This window comes from Carcharhinus amblyrhynchos, chromosome 33 (genome assembly GCF_965287045.1).
Source record: "Carcharhinus amblyrhynchos chromosome 33, sCarAmb.v2.hapA, whole genome shotgun sequence".
NCBI lineage: Eukaryota > Metazoa > Chordata > Chondrichthyes > Carcharhiniformes > Carcharhinidae > Carcharhinus > Carcharhinus amblyrhynchos.
In genome coordinates, this window is record NC_137356.1 from 10,771,290 (window position 1) to 10,790,438 (window position 19,149).

The window sequence follows — 19,149 nt, forward strand, 5'->3', positions numbered from 1 at the left end:
CCTTAGTGTCAGGGGATTCGTGGGGTAAATATGTGAGGGTGTTGGGGATAGGGCCTAGGCATGGAATTTTGTTCGGTGCAGACTCGATGGACCGAATGGTGACCTCCTGCACTGTAGGGGTTCTAATTTATTCAATGCTATATCATTTCAAAATCCTTCAATGTTTCCAGCTGTCTCCCGAAAACGCTGAGGAATACATCGAGTATCTCCACTCCATCGATCGCCTGGACGAGGCTGCTGTCCGGCTCGCTGCCATCGTCAATGATGAGTCGTTTGTCTCAAAAGAAGGGAAATCAAACTACCAGGTAAACCTGTCTTCAGTCCGCCGAACAGCTTTGTGTGAGCAGAAACAGAGATGGATCTCATTACTCGGTGGTACAGAACTAGCTGAAAAACTAAACATGCTGTCAAAAACTAAACATGCTTTTCATCTTGCACTCATCAGGACAAATAAAAGAATGCTAGATTTCAAAGGGAACAACAGTTCGTACTGATGGAAACAAATGCTGCCAGTTGATCGACAAGTCGACTGAGTGGTCAAGGTGTTGCCATGGAGACTGCACAAGTGAACAATTGTCCCCCAGGTTTTTTTGTTTAATTCATAAACGACACAAGGCCCAGACAGAAATACGAAAGCAAAATACTGCAGATGCTAGAATCTGAAAGAAAAGCAGAAAATGCTGGAAAATCTCAGCAGGTCTGACAGCATTCTCTGAGAGAGAACAAAGCCGGCATTTCGGGTCAGGAGCTCTGAAGAAGGGTCATCCTGACTCAAAACATTGGCTCTATTCTCTCTCCGCAGATGCTGTCAGACCTGAGATTTTCTGGCCATCCCTGGACATGTTCCTTTGCCTGCAAGGGTCATATCCATGCCCATGAATATATCGGCATCCTTGTATCTGTCCTGGTAAGTGCAAAAGGAAAAGCTTCAACAGCATGTCACACTTTTTCAGAGATGCAACTACATCGTTGCTCCTTTATAATGTCAGGTACACCAAGAAAATGGTTTGCTCAGTGCCAAAATGGGAATTGTTCGCTAATATTGTAGGAATATATCCAAACTTTTTGTTTACCACAATTACCTGCCACTTTTCATTTTCTGGATACCTTTGTCTCCATTATAGCAGATAATGGGCGTCTCGCTGCTTGACCCAACGTTTGATTAAATTCTCAACCCCTCTGCTGAAGGTTCTTTAGGCTCCAGCGGTCGTTCTGTGCCTCCGTTCAACATAATTATTTGTCATGTTTAAAAGTTAATTTTTGATTGTCACAATTATTGCTTACATTAATACTGCAATGAAGTTATTATGAAAATTCCCCTGTCGCCACACTCCGGTGCCTGTTCGGGTACACAGGGAGAATTTAGCACAGCCGATGCACCTAACCAGCATATCTTTCAGACTATGGGAGGAAACTGGAGCACCCGGAGGAAACCCACTCAGACATGGGGAGAACGTGCAAACTCCACATAGGCAGTGACCCAAGCTGGGAATTGAACCCGGGTCCCTGGCGCTGTGAGGCAGCTATGCTAACCACTGTGCCACCGCGCTGTCCGTGTGAATTGCAACATTATATTTTAAAAGGTTGCAATGCAGGCTCACAGCTGAGCGCTCACCCTCTGTTTACTTGTCAACTTTCCAATGAGTACAGAAGGAGGCCTGTAGGCATATCAAGCCTGCACCTACAACAATTCCACCCTATCCCTGTAATCCCACATATTTGCCCTGCTAATCCCCCCGAAACTAGGGTCAATTTAGCACGGCCAATCCACCTAACCTGCACATCTTTTGGAGTATGGGAAGAAACCAGAGCACCAGAAGGAAACTCACGCAGACACGGACAGAATGTGCAAACTTCACATGGACAGTGACCCAAGTCGGGAATCGAACCCGGGTCCCTGGCACTGTGAAGCAGCAAAGCTAACCGTGCTGCCCGGATCTTTGGATAGTTGTCTATAATGCAAGCCAAACTGATGACCCATGATCCATGACTCCCAACCCATCCAACCTACCAGCATGCCAGGCGAGCTAACCAAGCACTAATGAAAATTGACACTGAAATATCTTTATCTGTGTTGTTCAGCATCATGGAATCATGTGTGTGCCCAATAATGCCTGGTGATAGTTGTGTTTCCTTGGTGTATGTTCCTTTGAGCTCTTCCACTCTTCCATCCTTCAGTTGGTGGATCTCCTTGTGGAGCTGACAGCTATTTGACTCCCCAGCCTGAAGCAGTTTTAATTATGGATTTCCTTTTGCTGTTTGTTGAGAGTAAAGTTAATCATAGTATCCCTACAGTATGGAAGGAGGCCATTTGGCCCATCGAGCCTGTATCAACCACAAACCCACCCAGACCCAGAGGAAAGCCACGCAGACACGGTGTAGAATGTGCAAACTCCACACAGTGACCTGAGGCCAGAATTGAACAAGAGCCCCTGGCGCTGTGAGGCAGCGATGCTAATCAAGTTTGTGCGCTTCTTGTATTGGTGCAAGAATACACAGGGTTTACAATGGAAGACTGATTGGTAATTTACAGGCATCAGCATGCTTTTGAGAATCGTGGGCAAGCACTTCATCCCAGAACCGATCCTGCATTTAAAAACCGGACACACTTGCAATTAGTCACGTAGCAAAGAAAAGATAGTTGAGTGACTTCCAGATTTTGAAAAAAATTGCCTCCACCTCTCCTCCCTCTCCCTCTCCCTTTGCATTCCCCTCCCCCCCACCACCCTTCCTCTTTTCCCTGCTCCCTCAGGGTCCCTCCCCTCACATGCACCTGCGCGCACACGTATGTACAAGCACGCATATGTGCAGGTATGCATATACACCCATGCACATACGTGCTTACACGCGTACACACTTCTCTCAGCCCCTCTCCTGTGAATTTTGTGACTAGCAGGTTATGAAGAGTGCAGTGTTCGGTGAGGGCAGAAGCAAAGTCTAATTTTCTCAAGAATAAAGCATTAAAAAAAATTGTTTTTATTTTTACACAGCTGTGGCATGAACTCTGCCATCTCATTTCTACAAACCCAGACAAGGTGAAGTCCCTGAATGTTGGAGCCATTATCCGGGGAGGCCTAACTCGCTTCACTGACCAACTAGGGAAGCTCTGGTGTTCTTTAGCTGACTATTACATTCGAAGCGGCCATTTTGAAAAGGTATGGGATCCAAATTGAGCAAGGAACGTGTTACGGACTAAACGTTTCCTATTCTAACCATCCTTGTGAAAAAGAATTCAGTTAATATAAATCACTTTGTAATCGCTGTTTCATTTTTTTTTTGTTTTGGGTGTTTCCATGTGTAATGTTTTTGATTTGCAATCTCTTGTAGGCCAGAGACGTGTACGAAGAAGCAATTCAAACAGTGATGACAGTTCGAGATTTCACCCAGGTATTTGATAGCTACGCACAGTTTGAGGAGAGCATGATTGCGGCTAAGATGGAAACGACAGCAGAAATGGGACAAACTGAAGACGGTAAAGTCATCTTTACTTTGCATTTTGTTTTTTTTTGTTTAATTCCCCCCACCACCTCCTTTGCTGTCACTGACTCAGCTGGGTTGCAGTTACATTGGCCCCAACAAGCTGTCAAACTTCCATCAGTTCAGTCCTTCTTCACCCAGGAACCCACAGAGTCAGTGTCGACAGGTGAGTACCATGGCATCTCTTGCCTTGTTCATACTTGATGTCCATGTGTGCCAATTTCTAGCAGGATGTTGTCCCCATCAGGAACCCTAGCATACTTTCCGCTTTATACACTTCAGAGCATTGAGGCCAATGAGAGTTAGACAGCAGGCCATTCAGCCCATCGTACCTCTTTGAAAGAGCTGCCCCATTGTTCACACTCTTTTGATGTTTTCCCTGTCACCCTCCTTTTCCTGCTCATAAAAAGGAGTAGGCTCTCTGCTCCACCATTCAGTAACTGAAATCTGTAACCCAGAGGTCCAGACTAATGGGTCTAGAGTTCAAATCCCACAGTGGCAGCCTCCAGGATTTTGGCCCAGCGATAGTGAAGGAACATTGATTTCCAAGTCAGGGTGGTAGTGGCTTGGAGGGGAATTTGCAGGTGGTGGTATTCCTGTGAATCTGCTGTCCTTGTCCTTCTAGGTTTTTGGTTTGGTTTGATTTGATTTATTATTGCCACATGTATTGGCTACTTGCGCACTATACAGACAAAGCATACCGTCCATTGAGAAGGAAACAAGAGAGTGCAGAACGTAGTGTTATAGTCATAGCTAGGGTGTACAGAAAGATCAACTTAATGTGAGGTAGGTCCATTCAAAAGTGTGACAGCAGCAGGGAAGAAGCTGTCCTTGAATCAGTTGGTACGTGACCTCAGACTTTTGTATCTTTTTCTTGGTGGAAGAGAGAATGTCCGGGGTGCCTGGGTTCCTTGATAATGCAGGCTGCTTTTCCGAGGCAGCAGGAAGTGTAGACGGAGTGAATGGATGGGAAGCTGGTTTGCATGATGGATTGGGCTACATTCATGACCTTTTGTAATTCCTTGCAATCTTGGGCAGAGCAGGAGCCGTACCAAGCTGTGTTACAACCAGAAAGTATGCTTTCTATGGTTATCTGTAAAAGTTGGTGAGAGTCATAGCTGACATGCCAAATTTAGAGGTTACAGTTTGGAAGATTCTGTCAAAGCAACATCGGTGAGGGGACAGCACAGTGGTTCACATTGCTGCCTCAGTGTCAGGGACCCAGGTTCGACTCTGCCTTGGGTCGCTGACTGTGTGGAGTTTGCACGTTCTCCCTGTTTCTGCGTGGGCTTCCTACAGGTGTTCCGATTTCATCCCACAGTCCAAAGATGTGGTGGATTCGTCATGCTAAATTGCCCCTTAATGTCAGGGGGATCAGCAGGGTAAACACATGGGGTTATGGGAATAGGGCCTGGGTTTTGTTTATTCATTTGTAGGACGTGGGCATCGCTGGCTGCCAGCGCTTATTCCCTAGTAGTGCTGCCTTCTTGAATTTCTGCAGTCCACATGCTGTGGGTTGATCCACAATGCCGTTAGGGAGGGAATTTCTGTATTTTGACCCAGAGACTGTGAAAGAATTGGCTGATGTATTTCCAAGTCAGGATGGTGAGTGGCTTGGAAGAGAACTTGCAGGCGGTGATGTTGCCATTTATCATGGATCATTGTCTGTGCAGGTTCAATGGGCCAAATGGCACTATAGGGACTCTACTATCCTGTGAGTACGATGTTCTGTCTCTAACTTGGAAAATCTACAGCATCGAAGGAAACCTTTCAGCCCATCGTATCTATATTGGCCATGGAAGAACTATCCAGCCTGACGCTCTTTCCAGCTCCACTCCACAGCCCAGTCAGCCGCCTGAAGTGCCTGTTCAAGTGTTTGTAAATGCAGAGGGTTTCTGCCTCTACCAATCTGTCAGGCAGTGAGTTCCAGACCTCCAACACCGGGGTTTGAAAGATTTTCTTCTCAGTTTTCCCTCCTTTATTATAGAATCCCGACAGTGCAGAAGGAGTCTATCCGGCCCACCGAGTGAGCGACAACAATCCCACTCGGGTCCTATCTGTGTAACACCACGTATTTATCCCGCTAATCCCTCTAACCTATGCATCCTGGGACATTAAGGGGTAATTTTAACACACAATTAACCTAACCACCACATCTTTGGATTGTGGGAGGAAACCGGAGCACCTGGAGGAAACCTACACAAACATGGGGAGAATGTGCAGACTCCGCACGGCAGTGACCCAAGCTGAATCGAACCTGGGTCGCTGGTACTGAGGTAGCAGTACTAACTACTGTGCTACCATGCTAGCTGCAGCCTAATCATAGTGCAGAATGAGACCATTCGGCCCATCGAGTCTGCATCGACCTTGCTTCAATCCAAGCCCTGAGAAGCAGTGTTAACCACTGTGCCACCATGCAGGCCTAGCTAGTGTTATTATAGTTATAGCTAGTTTTATACTGTTCTAACATCCCTCTGAGCTAGCTTTGATTATGGGGCTCTCCCTTGTTAAAGTGTACGGTGAAGATTTCATTGGGCACTGCGTGATGTGGTCAGCAGCAGTAACCTATGCTTACGTTTTTAACAGATGATATTGACCTGGAGCTGCGTTTGGCGAGGTTTGAGCAGCTGATAAACAGACGGCCCCTCCTCTTGAACAGCGTACTACTTCGCCAGAACCCCCACAACGTTCACGAGTGGCATAAGCGCGTCAAGCTGTATGAAGGCAAACCGCGAGAGGTGAGGAACTGTTATCCTTGGAGTCATCAGACTTCATTACCCCTTTCGAGTAAACCCCACAACATGAATCACTGAATGGTAAACGGTGTTGAATGAGAGCAGAATGCATTCAAGATGCTAAAAATGCAAAAATTTGTTTATGCACAAAATGCTCTTGCAATTCTGTTGACAAATCTGTATTGTTTCCAAGTTATCAAGGGGCTAATTTCAATTCATGAATGTAGTTGAGATGTAATGTTGTGATTGCTGGGACAGTGTGGTGGCACAGTGGTTAGCATTGTTGCCTCACAGCACCAGGGACCCAGGTTCGCTTCCCACTTGGGTCACTGTCTGCATGTTCTCCCCGTGTCTGCATGGGTTTCCTTCAGGTGCTCCAGTTTCCTTCCACATTCCGAAGATGTGCAGGTTAGGTGGATTGGCCATGCTAAATTGCTCCTTAGTATTGGGGCTAGCTAGGGTAAGTGGGGTTATGGAGATAAGGTCTGGGTAGGATTGTGGTCAGGGCAGACTTGATGGGCCAGATGGCAGCCTTCTGCATAGGGTCCTATGTAACTGACCTATTTTGCTTAAAGCATTCTACATGCTGGCCTTCTTTATTCCTCAATCTGTTAAAATCAAGATCTTCAGCATTTTCATTCCATCCCAATTTTCGCACGCTGAAGCTTCATACCTGTCTGTCATCTTCCTCCCAGCTGCAACATGCAGACTTCAAAACTCCACTTCTTTCTGTGTAGGGCAGCATGTTGGCACAGTGGTTAGCTTTGCTGCCTCACAGTGCCAGAAACCTAGGTTCAGTTCTGGCCTTGGGTCACTGTGTGGAATTAGCACATTCTCCACATGTCTGCGTGGGTTTCCTCCGGGTGCTCTGGTTTCCTTCACACTCCAAAGATGTGCTGGTTTGGTGGATTGGCCATGCTAAATTGCCTCTTAGTGTCCAAAGATGTGCATGTTACATGGATAGGCCATGCTAAATTCCCTCTTGGTGTCCAAAAATGTGTCGATTAGGTTGATTGACCATGTTAAATTGCCCCATAGTGTCCAAAGATGTGTAAGTTAGGTGGAATGGCTGTGCTAAATTGCAGGATTAGCAGGGTAAATATGTGGGATTACTGGATTGGTCTTGGGTGGGATCATTGTCAGTGCAGGCTTGATGGGCTGAATGGCCTCTCTGCACTGTAAGGATTCTGTGATTCATTGATCTAGCCTCTTCTCCACAACGGCTCCTAGATTACTCAGGTTACCGGGATGTTTTCTAGATACTGACTTCACCCTAGGCAGTTCTGATTCAAAAGGTGCACAGCTAAGCTGACTTCAATAAGTAGGAGAAAGGAAACAAAAAGTTCAATCACTTGTGCTGAGATTTATAGAATCTCTACAGTGCAGAAGTAGGCTATTCAGCCCAATGCAATGAATCTGCACTGACAACAATCCCACCCAGGCTCTATCCCTGTAATCCCACAGTATTTACCCCACTAATCCCTCTAATTTATGCATCCCTGGACCCTAAGGGGCAATTTAGCACGGCCAGTCAACCTTTCCGCACATCTTTGGGCTATGGGAGGAAACTGGAGCACGTGGAGGAAACCCACGCAGACACTGGGAGAACTTGCAAACTCCACACAGACGGTGACTTCAGCTGGGAAACGAACCCGAGGTCCCTGGAACTGTGAAGCAGCAGTGCTAACCACTGTGCCACTTGCCGTACCTGTATTAATAGTGGTATAATGTATAATGGAAATTATAATTATACTGTCCTTTGAATTAGAACGCTGCTTTCCTTCATTAAGACTACTTCACAGGGGAACATGTACACAAACGGAACGATAGTTTCTAATCACCTTGAGCTCCAGCAAGTGGCCAATTACTAAGTAGCCCCATTATATCCATGTACATGACTGTTTTCCAAGTCCATAAGACTTAGGAGCATGATTAGGCCACTTGGCCCATCGAGTCTGCTCCAACATTCAATCATGTCTGATATCTTTCTTATCCCCATTCTCCTGCCTTTTCCCCATAATTCCTGAGCCTATCTATCACTGTTTTAAAGACACCTAGCCTCCATAGCATCCTGCAGCAAAGAGTCCCACAGATTCACTGCTCCCTGCCTGAAGAATTTCCTCCTCATCTCTGTTTTAAAGGATTGTCCCCTTAGCCTGAGGTTGTGCTAGGTGGTTGTGCTGAGGCCCCCATCATAAACAGCTTGGGGTGAGTGGGGGGAGTTGGAAAAGGCAAGTATCCATGCAGAAATCAACAGTAATGTAAATCACAAGGGAAGGCCGATGATCAACTCAAAGCCCCTGTTACTGCCATTTACTGGTGAGTTAGGTGGCATAGAATTGCTACAGTGCAGGAGGAGACCATTTGGCCCATCCAGTCTGCACCAGCTCCAGCCCCATTCCTGAAACCACTGCTGCTAACATTACATGATCCAGAGCAAATGTATGCCGGTAAGGACAGCAGTAATAGGCAAATAGAATTGCTGGCAACAGGCAGCGAGCTTTGGAAGGCCTTTAGGACAAGGAGGATGTAATGTGGGAGCTGAGAGTGTATTGAAACAGGCCAGTCTAGAGGCAATGACAGCATGCGATGGGGTTTCAGCAGCAGATGAAGTGAGGTGGGGGAAAATCAGGAGATATTACAGAAATGGAAATAGATGGTTTTTGTGATACCCAATTTTGGTATCGTCTGCAAACTTACGGAATCCCTATAGTGCAGGAGGAGGCCCATCGAGTCTGCACCAACCACAACCCCACCCAGACTCTATTCCCGCAACTCCACACGTTTACCCTGCTAACCCCCTGACACTAGGGACAGTTTAGTATACCAGTCCACCTAACTTGCACATCTTTGGAGTGTAAGAGGAAACCAGAGCACCTAGGGGAAACCCACACAGATTTAAGTTAAAGCTACTGATATATATCACAGAGAGCAAGCGACCGAGCACTTAGCCTTGTAGTTCCCCCACTGAAACCAGCCTTCTATTCAATATAGCAACCACTAAATTTTGCTTCTGGCTACTGATCCAGTTTTGAATCTGGCTTGCCTTTGGGCCCTACGAGGTCTTACTTTTCTGACCAATCTGTCTTGCGGGATCTTGTCAACAGCCTTGCTAAAATCCACTTTAGACAACTTCACACATACTACCCTCATTGACCTTCCTTGCTACCTCTCAAAATCATTCAAAGAAATTAGCCAGGCATGACTTCCCTTTCCAAATCCGTGCTGACTGTCATGGATTAACTCGTGCCTTTCTAAATGACGATTTATACTCTTCCTCAGAATTTTCCCCACGAGGGGTGGCACGGTCGCATGGTGGTTAGCTCTGCTGCCTCATAGCTCCAGGGACCGGGTTCGATTCCCGGCTTGGGTCATTGTGCGGAATCTGCGCGTTCTCCCCTTGCCTGTGTTGGTTTCTTCCGGGTGCTCCAGTTTCCTCCCAAGTACAAAGATGTGCAGGTTAGGTTAATTAGACATGCTAAATTGCCCCTTAGTGTCCCGGGATGCAAAGTCTAAAGGGATTAGGGAGCAAATATGTGGGGTTACGGGTATAGGGCCTGGGTGGGATTGTTGGTGCAGACTTGATGGGCTGAATGGCGTCCTTCTGCACTGTAGGATTCTTTGATTCTACAATTGCCATGATTCTATTACATAATAGACAATTTAATCCCTTAAGCTTGTTCCATACTTCGTGAAATTGCGGTTAATGCTTTGGGCAACTTCCTTCAGGCTTTGATGCTATATTTCCTCTGATATTGGAGGCACCGTGGTCAGTTGTGACGAGGAGCTTTGTCAATTCCAAAATACTCTTTTAACATTAGGCAACTTCATTTTACTTTTTAAAAGATAGGAAATGAAATTAAATGCAGAATACTGCAGATGCTGAATCTGAAACAAAAACAGAAAAATGCTGGAAAATCTCAGCGCATCTGACAGCAACAGTGGAGAGAGATTAAATAGTGCAAGCGTTTCGAGGCTTGGTGACCCTTCTTCAAAGCTGAGGAAGGGTCATCCAGACTCAGAATGTTGGCACTATTCTCTCTCCACAGATGTTGTCAGACCGGCTGAGATTTTCCAGCATATTTCAGGAGTTTGCTGTGCAGTAATTATCGATTTTCCTTATTACAGATCATAAACACGTACACAGAAGCTGTGCAAACAGTTGATCCGTTAAAAGCTACTGGAAAGCCACATTCGCTCTGGGTTTCGTTTGCTAAGTTTTACGAAGAGAATGGTCAAATTCAGGATGTAAGTCGGACCTTTGTACCTTAACAAATCTTCAGAGGAAGTGAGTGGTGCGAGGGGTTTGATTACTGTCCCTTCGTGGGCCAGCACAGTGGTTAGCACTGCTGCCTCATAGCGCCAGGAACCCGGGTTCGATTTCCCCACTTGGGTCACTGTCTATGTGAAGTCTGCACGTTCTTCTCATGTCTGCGTGGGTTTCCTCCGGGGGCTGCGGTTTCCTCCAAAGATGTGCGGGTTAGGTTGATTGGCTATGCTAAATTGCCACTTAGTTCAGGGGTACTAGCCAGGGTAAATGCATTGGGTTATGGGGGTGGGGACTGGGTGACATTGTGGTTGGTGCAGACTTGATGGGCTGAATGGCCTCCTCCTGCGCTGTGGGGATTCAATGATTCACCTTGAGACTCAACATGGATGCTGGAGGAGTTAGATTTTTAATTGGTAATGGGTTGAAGGGTTTTGGGGAGAAGGCAGGAAAATGGGGACGAGGAGCATATCAGCCATGATCGAATGGCAGAGAGGACTTGTTAGGCCGAATGGCCTAATTTTGCTCCAATATCTTCTGAACTTATGACAGGGGGACTGATGGGATGGAAGGCTGTCCTGTAGGAGTCATTTATAAAATAAGTCTCAATCCAGTTCTGAATGAGGGCGCGCCTACACGACAGAATGCTCCCTAATTGGCCATCTCACCTGGAGGCTTCAGTTGTGGAGTATGGGAAATGAAATGACTCGGAAGACTTGCGTAGTGGCTGTTTCTGAGATTTGGAACTGAGACTCCTTATCGAGGGAGAATAGAGAAAGTTTTCTTCACTTTAGACATGCTAGATGTTGATCCGAGCTGCTAAGGTTGGGAAACTTCCATTTCTCAACACTTAATGATGAACACAAATGAATTAGGGGTGGTGGGAGCAATAGGGAGTTAGGTAGCAGTTGATAAAAAGAGATTCCTACATTCTCATAGCAAATATTTGTATGTTGCAATTCATAGTCTCACAACACCAGTCCCAACAGGTTTATTTACTAGCATGAGCTTTCAGAGCGCTGCCCCTTAACCATAAAACGTAGGAGCAGAATTAGGCCACTCGGCCCATCAAGTCTGCTCCGCCATTTAATCATGACTGATATTTTTCTCATCCCCATTCTCCTGCCTTTTCCCCGTAACCCCTGATCCCCTTATTAATCAAGAACCTATCTGTCTCTGTCTTAAAAACAATGACCTGGCCTCCGCAGCTTTCTGCGGCAAAGAGTTCCACAGATTCACCACTCTGGCGAAGAAATTCCTCCTCGTCTCTGTTTTAACAGATCGTCCCTTTAGCCTGAGGTTGTGCCCTCTGGTTCTAATTTTTCCTACTGATGGAAACATTCTCTCCCATGTCCACTTTATCCAGACTTCACAGTATCCTGTAAGTTTCACTAAGATCCCACCCCCACCCCATCATTCTAAACTCCTGCGAATACAGACCCAGAATCTTCAACCGTTCCTCATATGGGCACTCACCTGATGAAGGGGCAGCGCTCCGAAAGCTCATGCAACCAAATAAACCTGTTGGCCTTTCACCTGGTGTTGTGAGACTTCTTACTGTCCCCACCCCAGTCCAATGCTGGCATCTTCACATCATTTTGAAGTAAGTGGTGTTTATTCTAGAAACCCAGGCGGTGAAAAATAGAAATGAAGCCAATCCGTTCAGTCTTTGGAAGAATTTATTTGCAGAGATATACATTATAAGCATACACCTCCAAACCCAAGCACCACAGTTTGTCTATCCTTTTTAAAGGGACACAAGTGGATCCACAGTCTATGCCCACCACTTGCATTCAATTAAACGTAATCAGTGTGCAATTATCAGTACACTGGCTGAGGATTAAAATGTTTCTCATCATTTGTCACCTCCTTGATACTTTCGTCCCTTTGTCTCTGGAAGGTGTTGAACTCTTTGTCAATGTTTGGTTTGATGGGTACCAGCAGCTCTAAGAGTAAGACTGGCTCCGTGAGCGATGATTGGTCATCGAGGTGGGGGTCTAAGCCAGTTTTGTCCTTGCCTGACATTCCAACATTCACTGCCTCCTTCCCCCTCCTGATTCCCTCACTCATCACCAGATTGAAGTTGGATTCATAGAATCGCTGCAGTGTGGAAGGAGGTTATTCAGTCCGTCGTGTCTGCACCGATCACAATCCCATCCAGTCCCCACCCCCATAACCCCAATGCAATTACCCTAGCTAGTCCCCCTGACACTAAGGGGCAATTTAACACAGCCAATCCACCTAACCCGCACCTCTTTGGGCCCGCACATCATATCTTGTGTTTCCTCGGCCCTCTAGCCTACGTGCAGTAAGGCCAATGAAAGCAATTAACTCGCACCAGAATGGAACCTGGAACCTTCCAGTGTGAGGATCTAATGCTGCAGATACATGATGCATACCAACATTCAAATTAGGTGTAGGCCACTTGACCCTTCAAGTCTGCACCACCATTCAGTAAATCATTGTTAATCAGTTGTTAACCCCCGACTGCACATCCTGGCCCAACGCCAATAACCTCTTGCTTATCAAGAATCTATCTAGGTGGCACGGTGGCATAATGGTTGGCACTGCTGCCTCACAGAGCCAGGGACCTCGTTTCAATTCCGTTCTCAGTTGATTGTCTATGTGGAATTTGCATGTTCTCCCTGTGTCTGAGAGTTTCCTCCCACAGTCCAAAGATGTACAGGTTAGGTTGATTGGCCATATTAAATTGACCCTAGTGTCAGGGGGATTAGCAGTGTAAATATGTCGGTTTATGGGAATAAGGCTTGGGTGGTTGATGCAGACTCGATGGGCCGAATGACAGCCTCCTGCACTGTAGGGATCTGATGGATTCTATTCTAAATGTTCATGAAACAAGCAGAATCTGTTTCTGTTACAGGCTCGGACTATATTCGAAAAAGCCACAAAAGTAAATTTCAAACATGTTGACGACCTTGCCAGTGTTTGGTGTGAATATGGGGAGATGGAACTGCGGCATGAAAACTATGACGAGGCTCTTCGATTGTTGAGGGTATGAGCCTTTGAGTGTCCTGCTAATCATTTTCACAAAATTATTTTCAAATATAGTTTTTCATCCAAGTAACATGCCTTAATTTTTTTTTTGTTGACCAGTATGGATGCAATCTCTGCCTTTCTTAATCTAAAACGTGAGCAGCGTAAGGGATGGAGATTGTGCCTGCCTTTAGAGGGGTACGGTGGAATAGTGGCAGTGCTACAGGACTAGTGATTCACAGAGCCAGGCTAATGCCCTGACAACGTGGGCTCGAACCCCACCGTGGCAGTGGTGGAATTTAAAATCAGTTAATAAATTAAATCAAAAGAAAATGAAGGCTAGTCGTGTTTGGGGGCAGCACAGCGATTAACGCTGCTGCCTCAACGCCGGGGACCTATGTTTGATTCCCAGCTTTGGTCACTGTCTGTGTGGACGTTCACCCTGTGTCTGCGAGGATTTCCTCCCACAGTCCAAAATACATGCTGGTTAGGTGTATTGGCCATGCTAAATTCTCCTTTGGCGTACCTGAACAGGCACCGAACTATGGCAACTAGAGGATTTTCACAGTAACTTCATTGCAGTGTTAGTATAAGCCTACTTCTGACTGATAAATAAACTTTATTGAAACCATTGTCTATTGTCAGAAAAGGCCATCTGGTTCACTCATGACCTTTAGGGAAGGAAATCTGCCATCCTTACCCAGTCTGGCCTACAGACGCCACAGCAATGTGGTTGACTCTTAAATGCCCTCTGAAATGGCCCAGCAAGCCATTCAGTTCAAGGGCATGCTAGAGATGCTAAATTTCTCAACAATGCCCACATTCCATGAAAGAATTAAAAAATCTTGCTTGCCTTTATTGTGAATTAACTGAAGTGCAGCAATAATTCCACATTGCAACATACAGAGGTTAACAAAGAAGTAGATTTTTAAGTCAGACAGATTTTATTTCTACCCTTGGGCTACCCTTTCACAGTCATATTAACATTGATTACAAGACCTTGGATTCTGTGTCGCCCTATCTCCGACCCAGCAATGAGCTTTGACAAAGGGTCACTTGGACTCGAAACATCAGCTCTTTCCTCTCCTTACAGATGCTGCCAGACCTGCTGAGATTTTCCAGCATTTTCTGTTTTGGTTTCAGATTCCAGTATCCGCATTAATTTACTTTTATTTTATAATTTGTATTGTCTGCTGAGCTTGGGTTGTGCAATTACGAAGATCTCCAGTTTACGCTTCAGAGGTCCACAAAGAAACTGTCTGGTCCAAAATCGGACAAAGCCAGCCCAGATTAGATTTGATCTGATGGAAGCTTTAATCCCTCTCTACCACACCCTTTAGCTCAGTGTTAGTCAGTGGTGCTGCAGTTTACAGTCAGCAGATGGCAATGTCATGCTAGCTGCAAGTGCTGCTTCTGAGGAAATGGCTCTCTGACTCTCTGGCTGACTTTCCTGCTGCTGTTGGTTCACCTGGTGACTTCATAAAATTTGGAATATTTTGCTTCCTGAGAATCGAATAAATAAGCCTCGAATACAGCCAGGCAAAAGTTGTTTTTCAGTCAGATTGCAAGTTCTTTTTATTTTAAAAAGATGACTAAATATAAGCCAGTTCAAGTGGTTAACGTAAGGCACTGAGACTCGGTCTGGGTCGCTGCTTGGACAATTAAGGCTACCACTACTTGAATTATTTCACTGAGCCCTTTGTTTTAAATTTTATGCAATGGATATTTGTGTCAATTCCTGTCTTTGTCTGTCCCTCTCTACGTGCCTTACTGTGTGTGTCTGCTCCTGTCTCTGTCCCTGTCCCTGCTTATCTGTATGTGTCTCTCACCCTGTCTGTCAAAGTGTTTCTCCATCTGTCTGCCTGTCCCTGCCTAAATGTTTGTCTCCCCCTGTCATTCTGTGTGTGTATGTGTCTCTCCCTGTCTTTGTCTCTCCCTCTGTCTGCCTACCTTTCTGTCCATGTGTATGCCCATTTGTCTGTCTGTATATCTCACCCTGTCTGTCATGGTGTTTCTCTGTCTGCCTATCCCTGCCTAAATCTTTATGTCTCCCCCTGTCTTTCTGTGTGTGTGTCTCTCCCTGTCTTTGTCTCTCCTGTCTCTCCCCTGTCTTACTGTCTGTGTGTATGTCTCCGTTTGCCTGTATCTCTTGCCCTGTCTGCCATAGTGTTTCTCCATCTGTCTGTCTGTCTTCACCAGTATGTTTTTGTCCCTCCCTTGTCTTTCTGTATATGCCTCTGTCTGTCTGTGTGTCCTGTCCTTGTTTGCCTGTCTGCATCCCTCACCCTATCTAGCAATGTTTTTCAGTCTGTCTCTGTCTGTCTGTCCTCACCTGAATGTTTTTATGTCTCTCCCTTGTCTTTCTGTGTGTGTCTGTATCTCTCACCCTGTCTGTCATAGTGTTTCTGTGTGTGTGTGCCTGCCTGTCCCTGTCTGAATATGTCTCTCGCATTCTGTGCGTGTGTCCCCGGTCTGAATGCACAAGTGGAAAGAGCAGAAAGGATATTCAAACCTTTACTTTACTTTATTTTATAATTTTTTTGCCTCTGCAGAGAGCCACAGCAGTACCATCACGGAAAGCTGAGTACTTTGATTCAACAGAACCTGTCCAAAACAGAGTATACAAGTCACTGAAAGTCTGGTCCATGTTAGCAGATCTGGAGGAGAGTCTTGGCACTTTTAAGGTGATTAAAGAATTAATTTTGTTCTGCACTCCTTTGGTTTCTTGCTTTGCACACCAGAAAGTGTTTACATTTGGCTTAATTGAGCAATTAATTATTTTTGTTTTGAGCCATGATGGTGTGAATGGAATGGCATCCTACTTGCTGCCAAACCTGGGGTGGCAGCCCAATGCAAGAGGGTCTCTGCATAATCTGTATCTCTGAGTGTGCAGGTGCATCAGATAATAAGAAAGGCAAATGGAATCTTGGCATTTATTGTAAGAGGGCTAGATTTTAAAAGTAAAGAAGTGTTGTTGCAATTTTAGAAGATGTTGGTGAGATCACCTGGACTAGCGTGTCCAGTTTTTGTCCCCTTACTTAAGGAAGAATGTAGTGACATTGGAGGCAGTTCAGAAGAGATTCACCAGATTGCTTCTAGGGATGGGGGGGCCATGGTGGCATAATGATTATCACTTCTGCTTCTCAGCACCAGGAACCCGGGTTTGATTCCAGCTTAGGGAGATTGTCTGTCTGTATGGAGTTTGCATATTCTCCCTGTGCATTTCTTCGCACAGTCCAAAATGTGTAGGTTAGGTGGATTGGCCATGCTAATTTGCCCCTTAGTTCCAAAGATGTGTAGGTTAGGTGGATTGGCCATGCTAAATTGCCCTTTAGTCTCCAAAAATGTGTAGGTTAGGTTGATTAGCCATGCTGATTTGCCCCTTAGTGTCCAGCGATGAATAGGCTAGGTGGATTGGCCATGCTAAATTGCCTCCTTAGTGTCAGGGAGATTAGCAGGGTAAACACTTGATGTTACAGGATAGGGCTGGGTAGGATTGTTGTTGGTGCAGATGTTATTGGACGAACGCCCTCTTTCCACACTCTAGGGATTCTATTCAATGATTCTAAGAGCAACTCACTCAGTCGCACTCCCCCACCTTAGTCTCATAGCTCAGCAAGTTATTTCCTCTTATCCAATTCATTTCTGAAAGCCTCTATTGAACCTGCCTCTACCACACTGCCAGGCAGCACATTCCATATCCTAACCACACACTCCCTAAGAAAATATGCTTTTGCTAGATGTGATTATTGAAAAGAAATGTGTATATTTTTTGTCATTATTGTCTTAACTTATGCATGTGTTTTTTACATTTTCAAACCAGTCCACAAAGGCAGTGTACGACAGGATTATAGATCTGCGAATTGCCACACCTCAGATCATCATCAATTATGCAATGTTCCTGGAGGAACACAACTACTTTGAAGAAAGTTTCAAGGTGCGTCTCTGCTTTTCTATCTACTTGGCACCTTTTTCCAGGCTGGACAAAGTAGCTTCACTCTTGTAGCTGGGTTAGGTCTGCAATGATGTGTAAAATTCCTTTGAAGGTTCAAACACTGTGGGTCTGCGAGCCAAAATAAGGCCTGCACACAGCACCAGGAGGTCCAGGGTCAGTTCCAGCCTCAGGTGACTGCCATTTTGGAGTTTATGCATTCTCCCCATGTCTGTGTGAGTTTCCTCTGGGTGCTTCGGTTTCCTCCCATAGTCCAAAGATGTGCAGGTAAGGTGTATTGGCCTTGCTAAGTTGCCTTTTATTGGAGTGTGGAAGGAAACTGGAGCACCCGGAGGAAACCCAGGCAGACATGGGGAGAAGGGATCCTGTGATATGGAATGTTTTTGCAGGGTGGTTAGTTTGGCAATGTTTGCTGTCCAAAGCCAGCAAAAGCTTGGCCAAGCTCAGCATCATAGGACCGTACAGTCCAAGAATGTATGGAAAGGAGCGTAGAAGGAAAAAAAAATCACAGTACGTTTATTGCTGAATTGCACTGTGTTGGGTTATAGTAACAATTGTGTTAAACCTCGCTGCCTCTGACTGGCTGGATTTGATACCGCTGCTAAAATAAATCACATCGTTATTGCCCCAAAGCTTGGAGTCTAAGGGCTGTCCGATGACACTCAGGGTAGTCCAGTCTATATTGGATTCCTTCTGGGGCATTGTGATGAAGCTTTAGAATAAAAGCTGCCCAGGGCCTGAACCAATTCGAGGCACTGGAGAATTCAAACAGGACTAGTCCACATCCATTGCAGATTTCCTCTTATGAAGTTTCTGGAACAGGAAGAACTAATAATCAGGAGAAGAAAATTGCATTTTAAATGTCAATATGCGCAATCCAGAAAATGACAAAGTAAATTAACTCCGTATGCCTCCACTATTAAACGTTATGTCCCTTGCCCTGGTGCACATTTCTCTTGCGGTATCCTAGCAACTCTTTTCAATTGAAAGCAATAACGGCTTAATGGTGCTTAGTATGTCATTACTTGCAGTGTCGTGCTCGATGTGTCGGCTGAGATTGCACTTCTTGCTCTTTGGTGTGCTGATGGGTAAATGAAGATGGATCCACACATTTAAACACACGATGTTTGCAACATTGCATTCCCCTCCCCCGATTAGTGCAATGCGTAAATGCGCTGCTCAGTGTTAAACTGACCCACAGCGATCAGGAAGAACACAGTTTTGATTCTTCTTTCATAGAATCCCACTGCAGAAGAAGGCCTTTCTGCCCATTGTGTCTACACCGACTGTTACGCAGGCACTATACCATTAACCCTATCCCTGTAACCCAACACATTTTACCCTGCTAATCCCCCCCTATATCTTGGGACATTAAGGGGCAATTTAATATGGCCAATCCACACAACCTGTTTGGATAGTTGGACTGTGGGAGGAAACTAGAGTACCCGGAGGAAACCCACACAGGGAGGTGATGGCCTCGTGGTATTATCTTAAGACTGTTAATCCAGAAGCTCTAGGGAGCCAGGTTTGAATCTCGCCAAGGCAGCTGGTGAAATTTGAATTCAATAAAATATATCTGGAATTAAGAATCTACTGATGACCATGAAACCATTGTCGATTGCTGGAAAAATCCCATCTGATTCACTAATACCACTTTAGGGAAGGAAATCTGCCGTCCTTAGTTGGTCTGGGCTACATGTGACTCCAGAGTCACAACAATGCGG

The 19,149-nt window shown here is 45.5% G+C and overlaps 1 protein-coding gene across 1 annotated transcript in view; it reads left to right on the forward strand.

Moving 5' to 3' along the window:
- Nucleotides 1–19,149, forward strand: part of xab2 (XPA binding protein 2) — a 53,997-nt gene that overhangs the window by 12,167 nt on the left and 22,681 nt on the right. Inside the window, exons 5-12 of the mRNA XM_080216630.1 lie at nucleotides 171–305; nucleotides 2,991–3,155; nucleotides 3,328–3,472; nucleotides 6,064–6,215; nucleotides 10,341–10,460; nucleotides 13,361–13,492; nucleotides 16,026–16,157; nucleotides 17,297–17,410. Of these exons, the coding sequence (XP_080072756.1) occupies nucleotides 171–305; nucleotides 2,991–3,155; nucleotides 3,328–3,472; nucleotides 6,064–6,215; nucleotides 10,341–10,460; nucleotides 13,361–13,492; nucleotides 16,026–16,157; nucleotides 17,297–17,410 (1,095 nt within the window). The remainder of the gene's footprint in view (nucleotides 1–170; nucleotides 306–2,990; nucleotides 3,156–3,327; nucleotides 3,473–6,063; nucleotides 6,216–10,340; nucleotides 10,461–13,360; nucleotides 13,493–16,025; nucleotides 16,158–17,296; nucleotides 17,411–19,149) is intronic.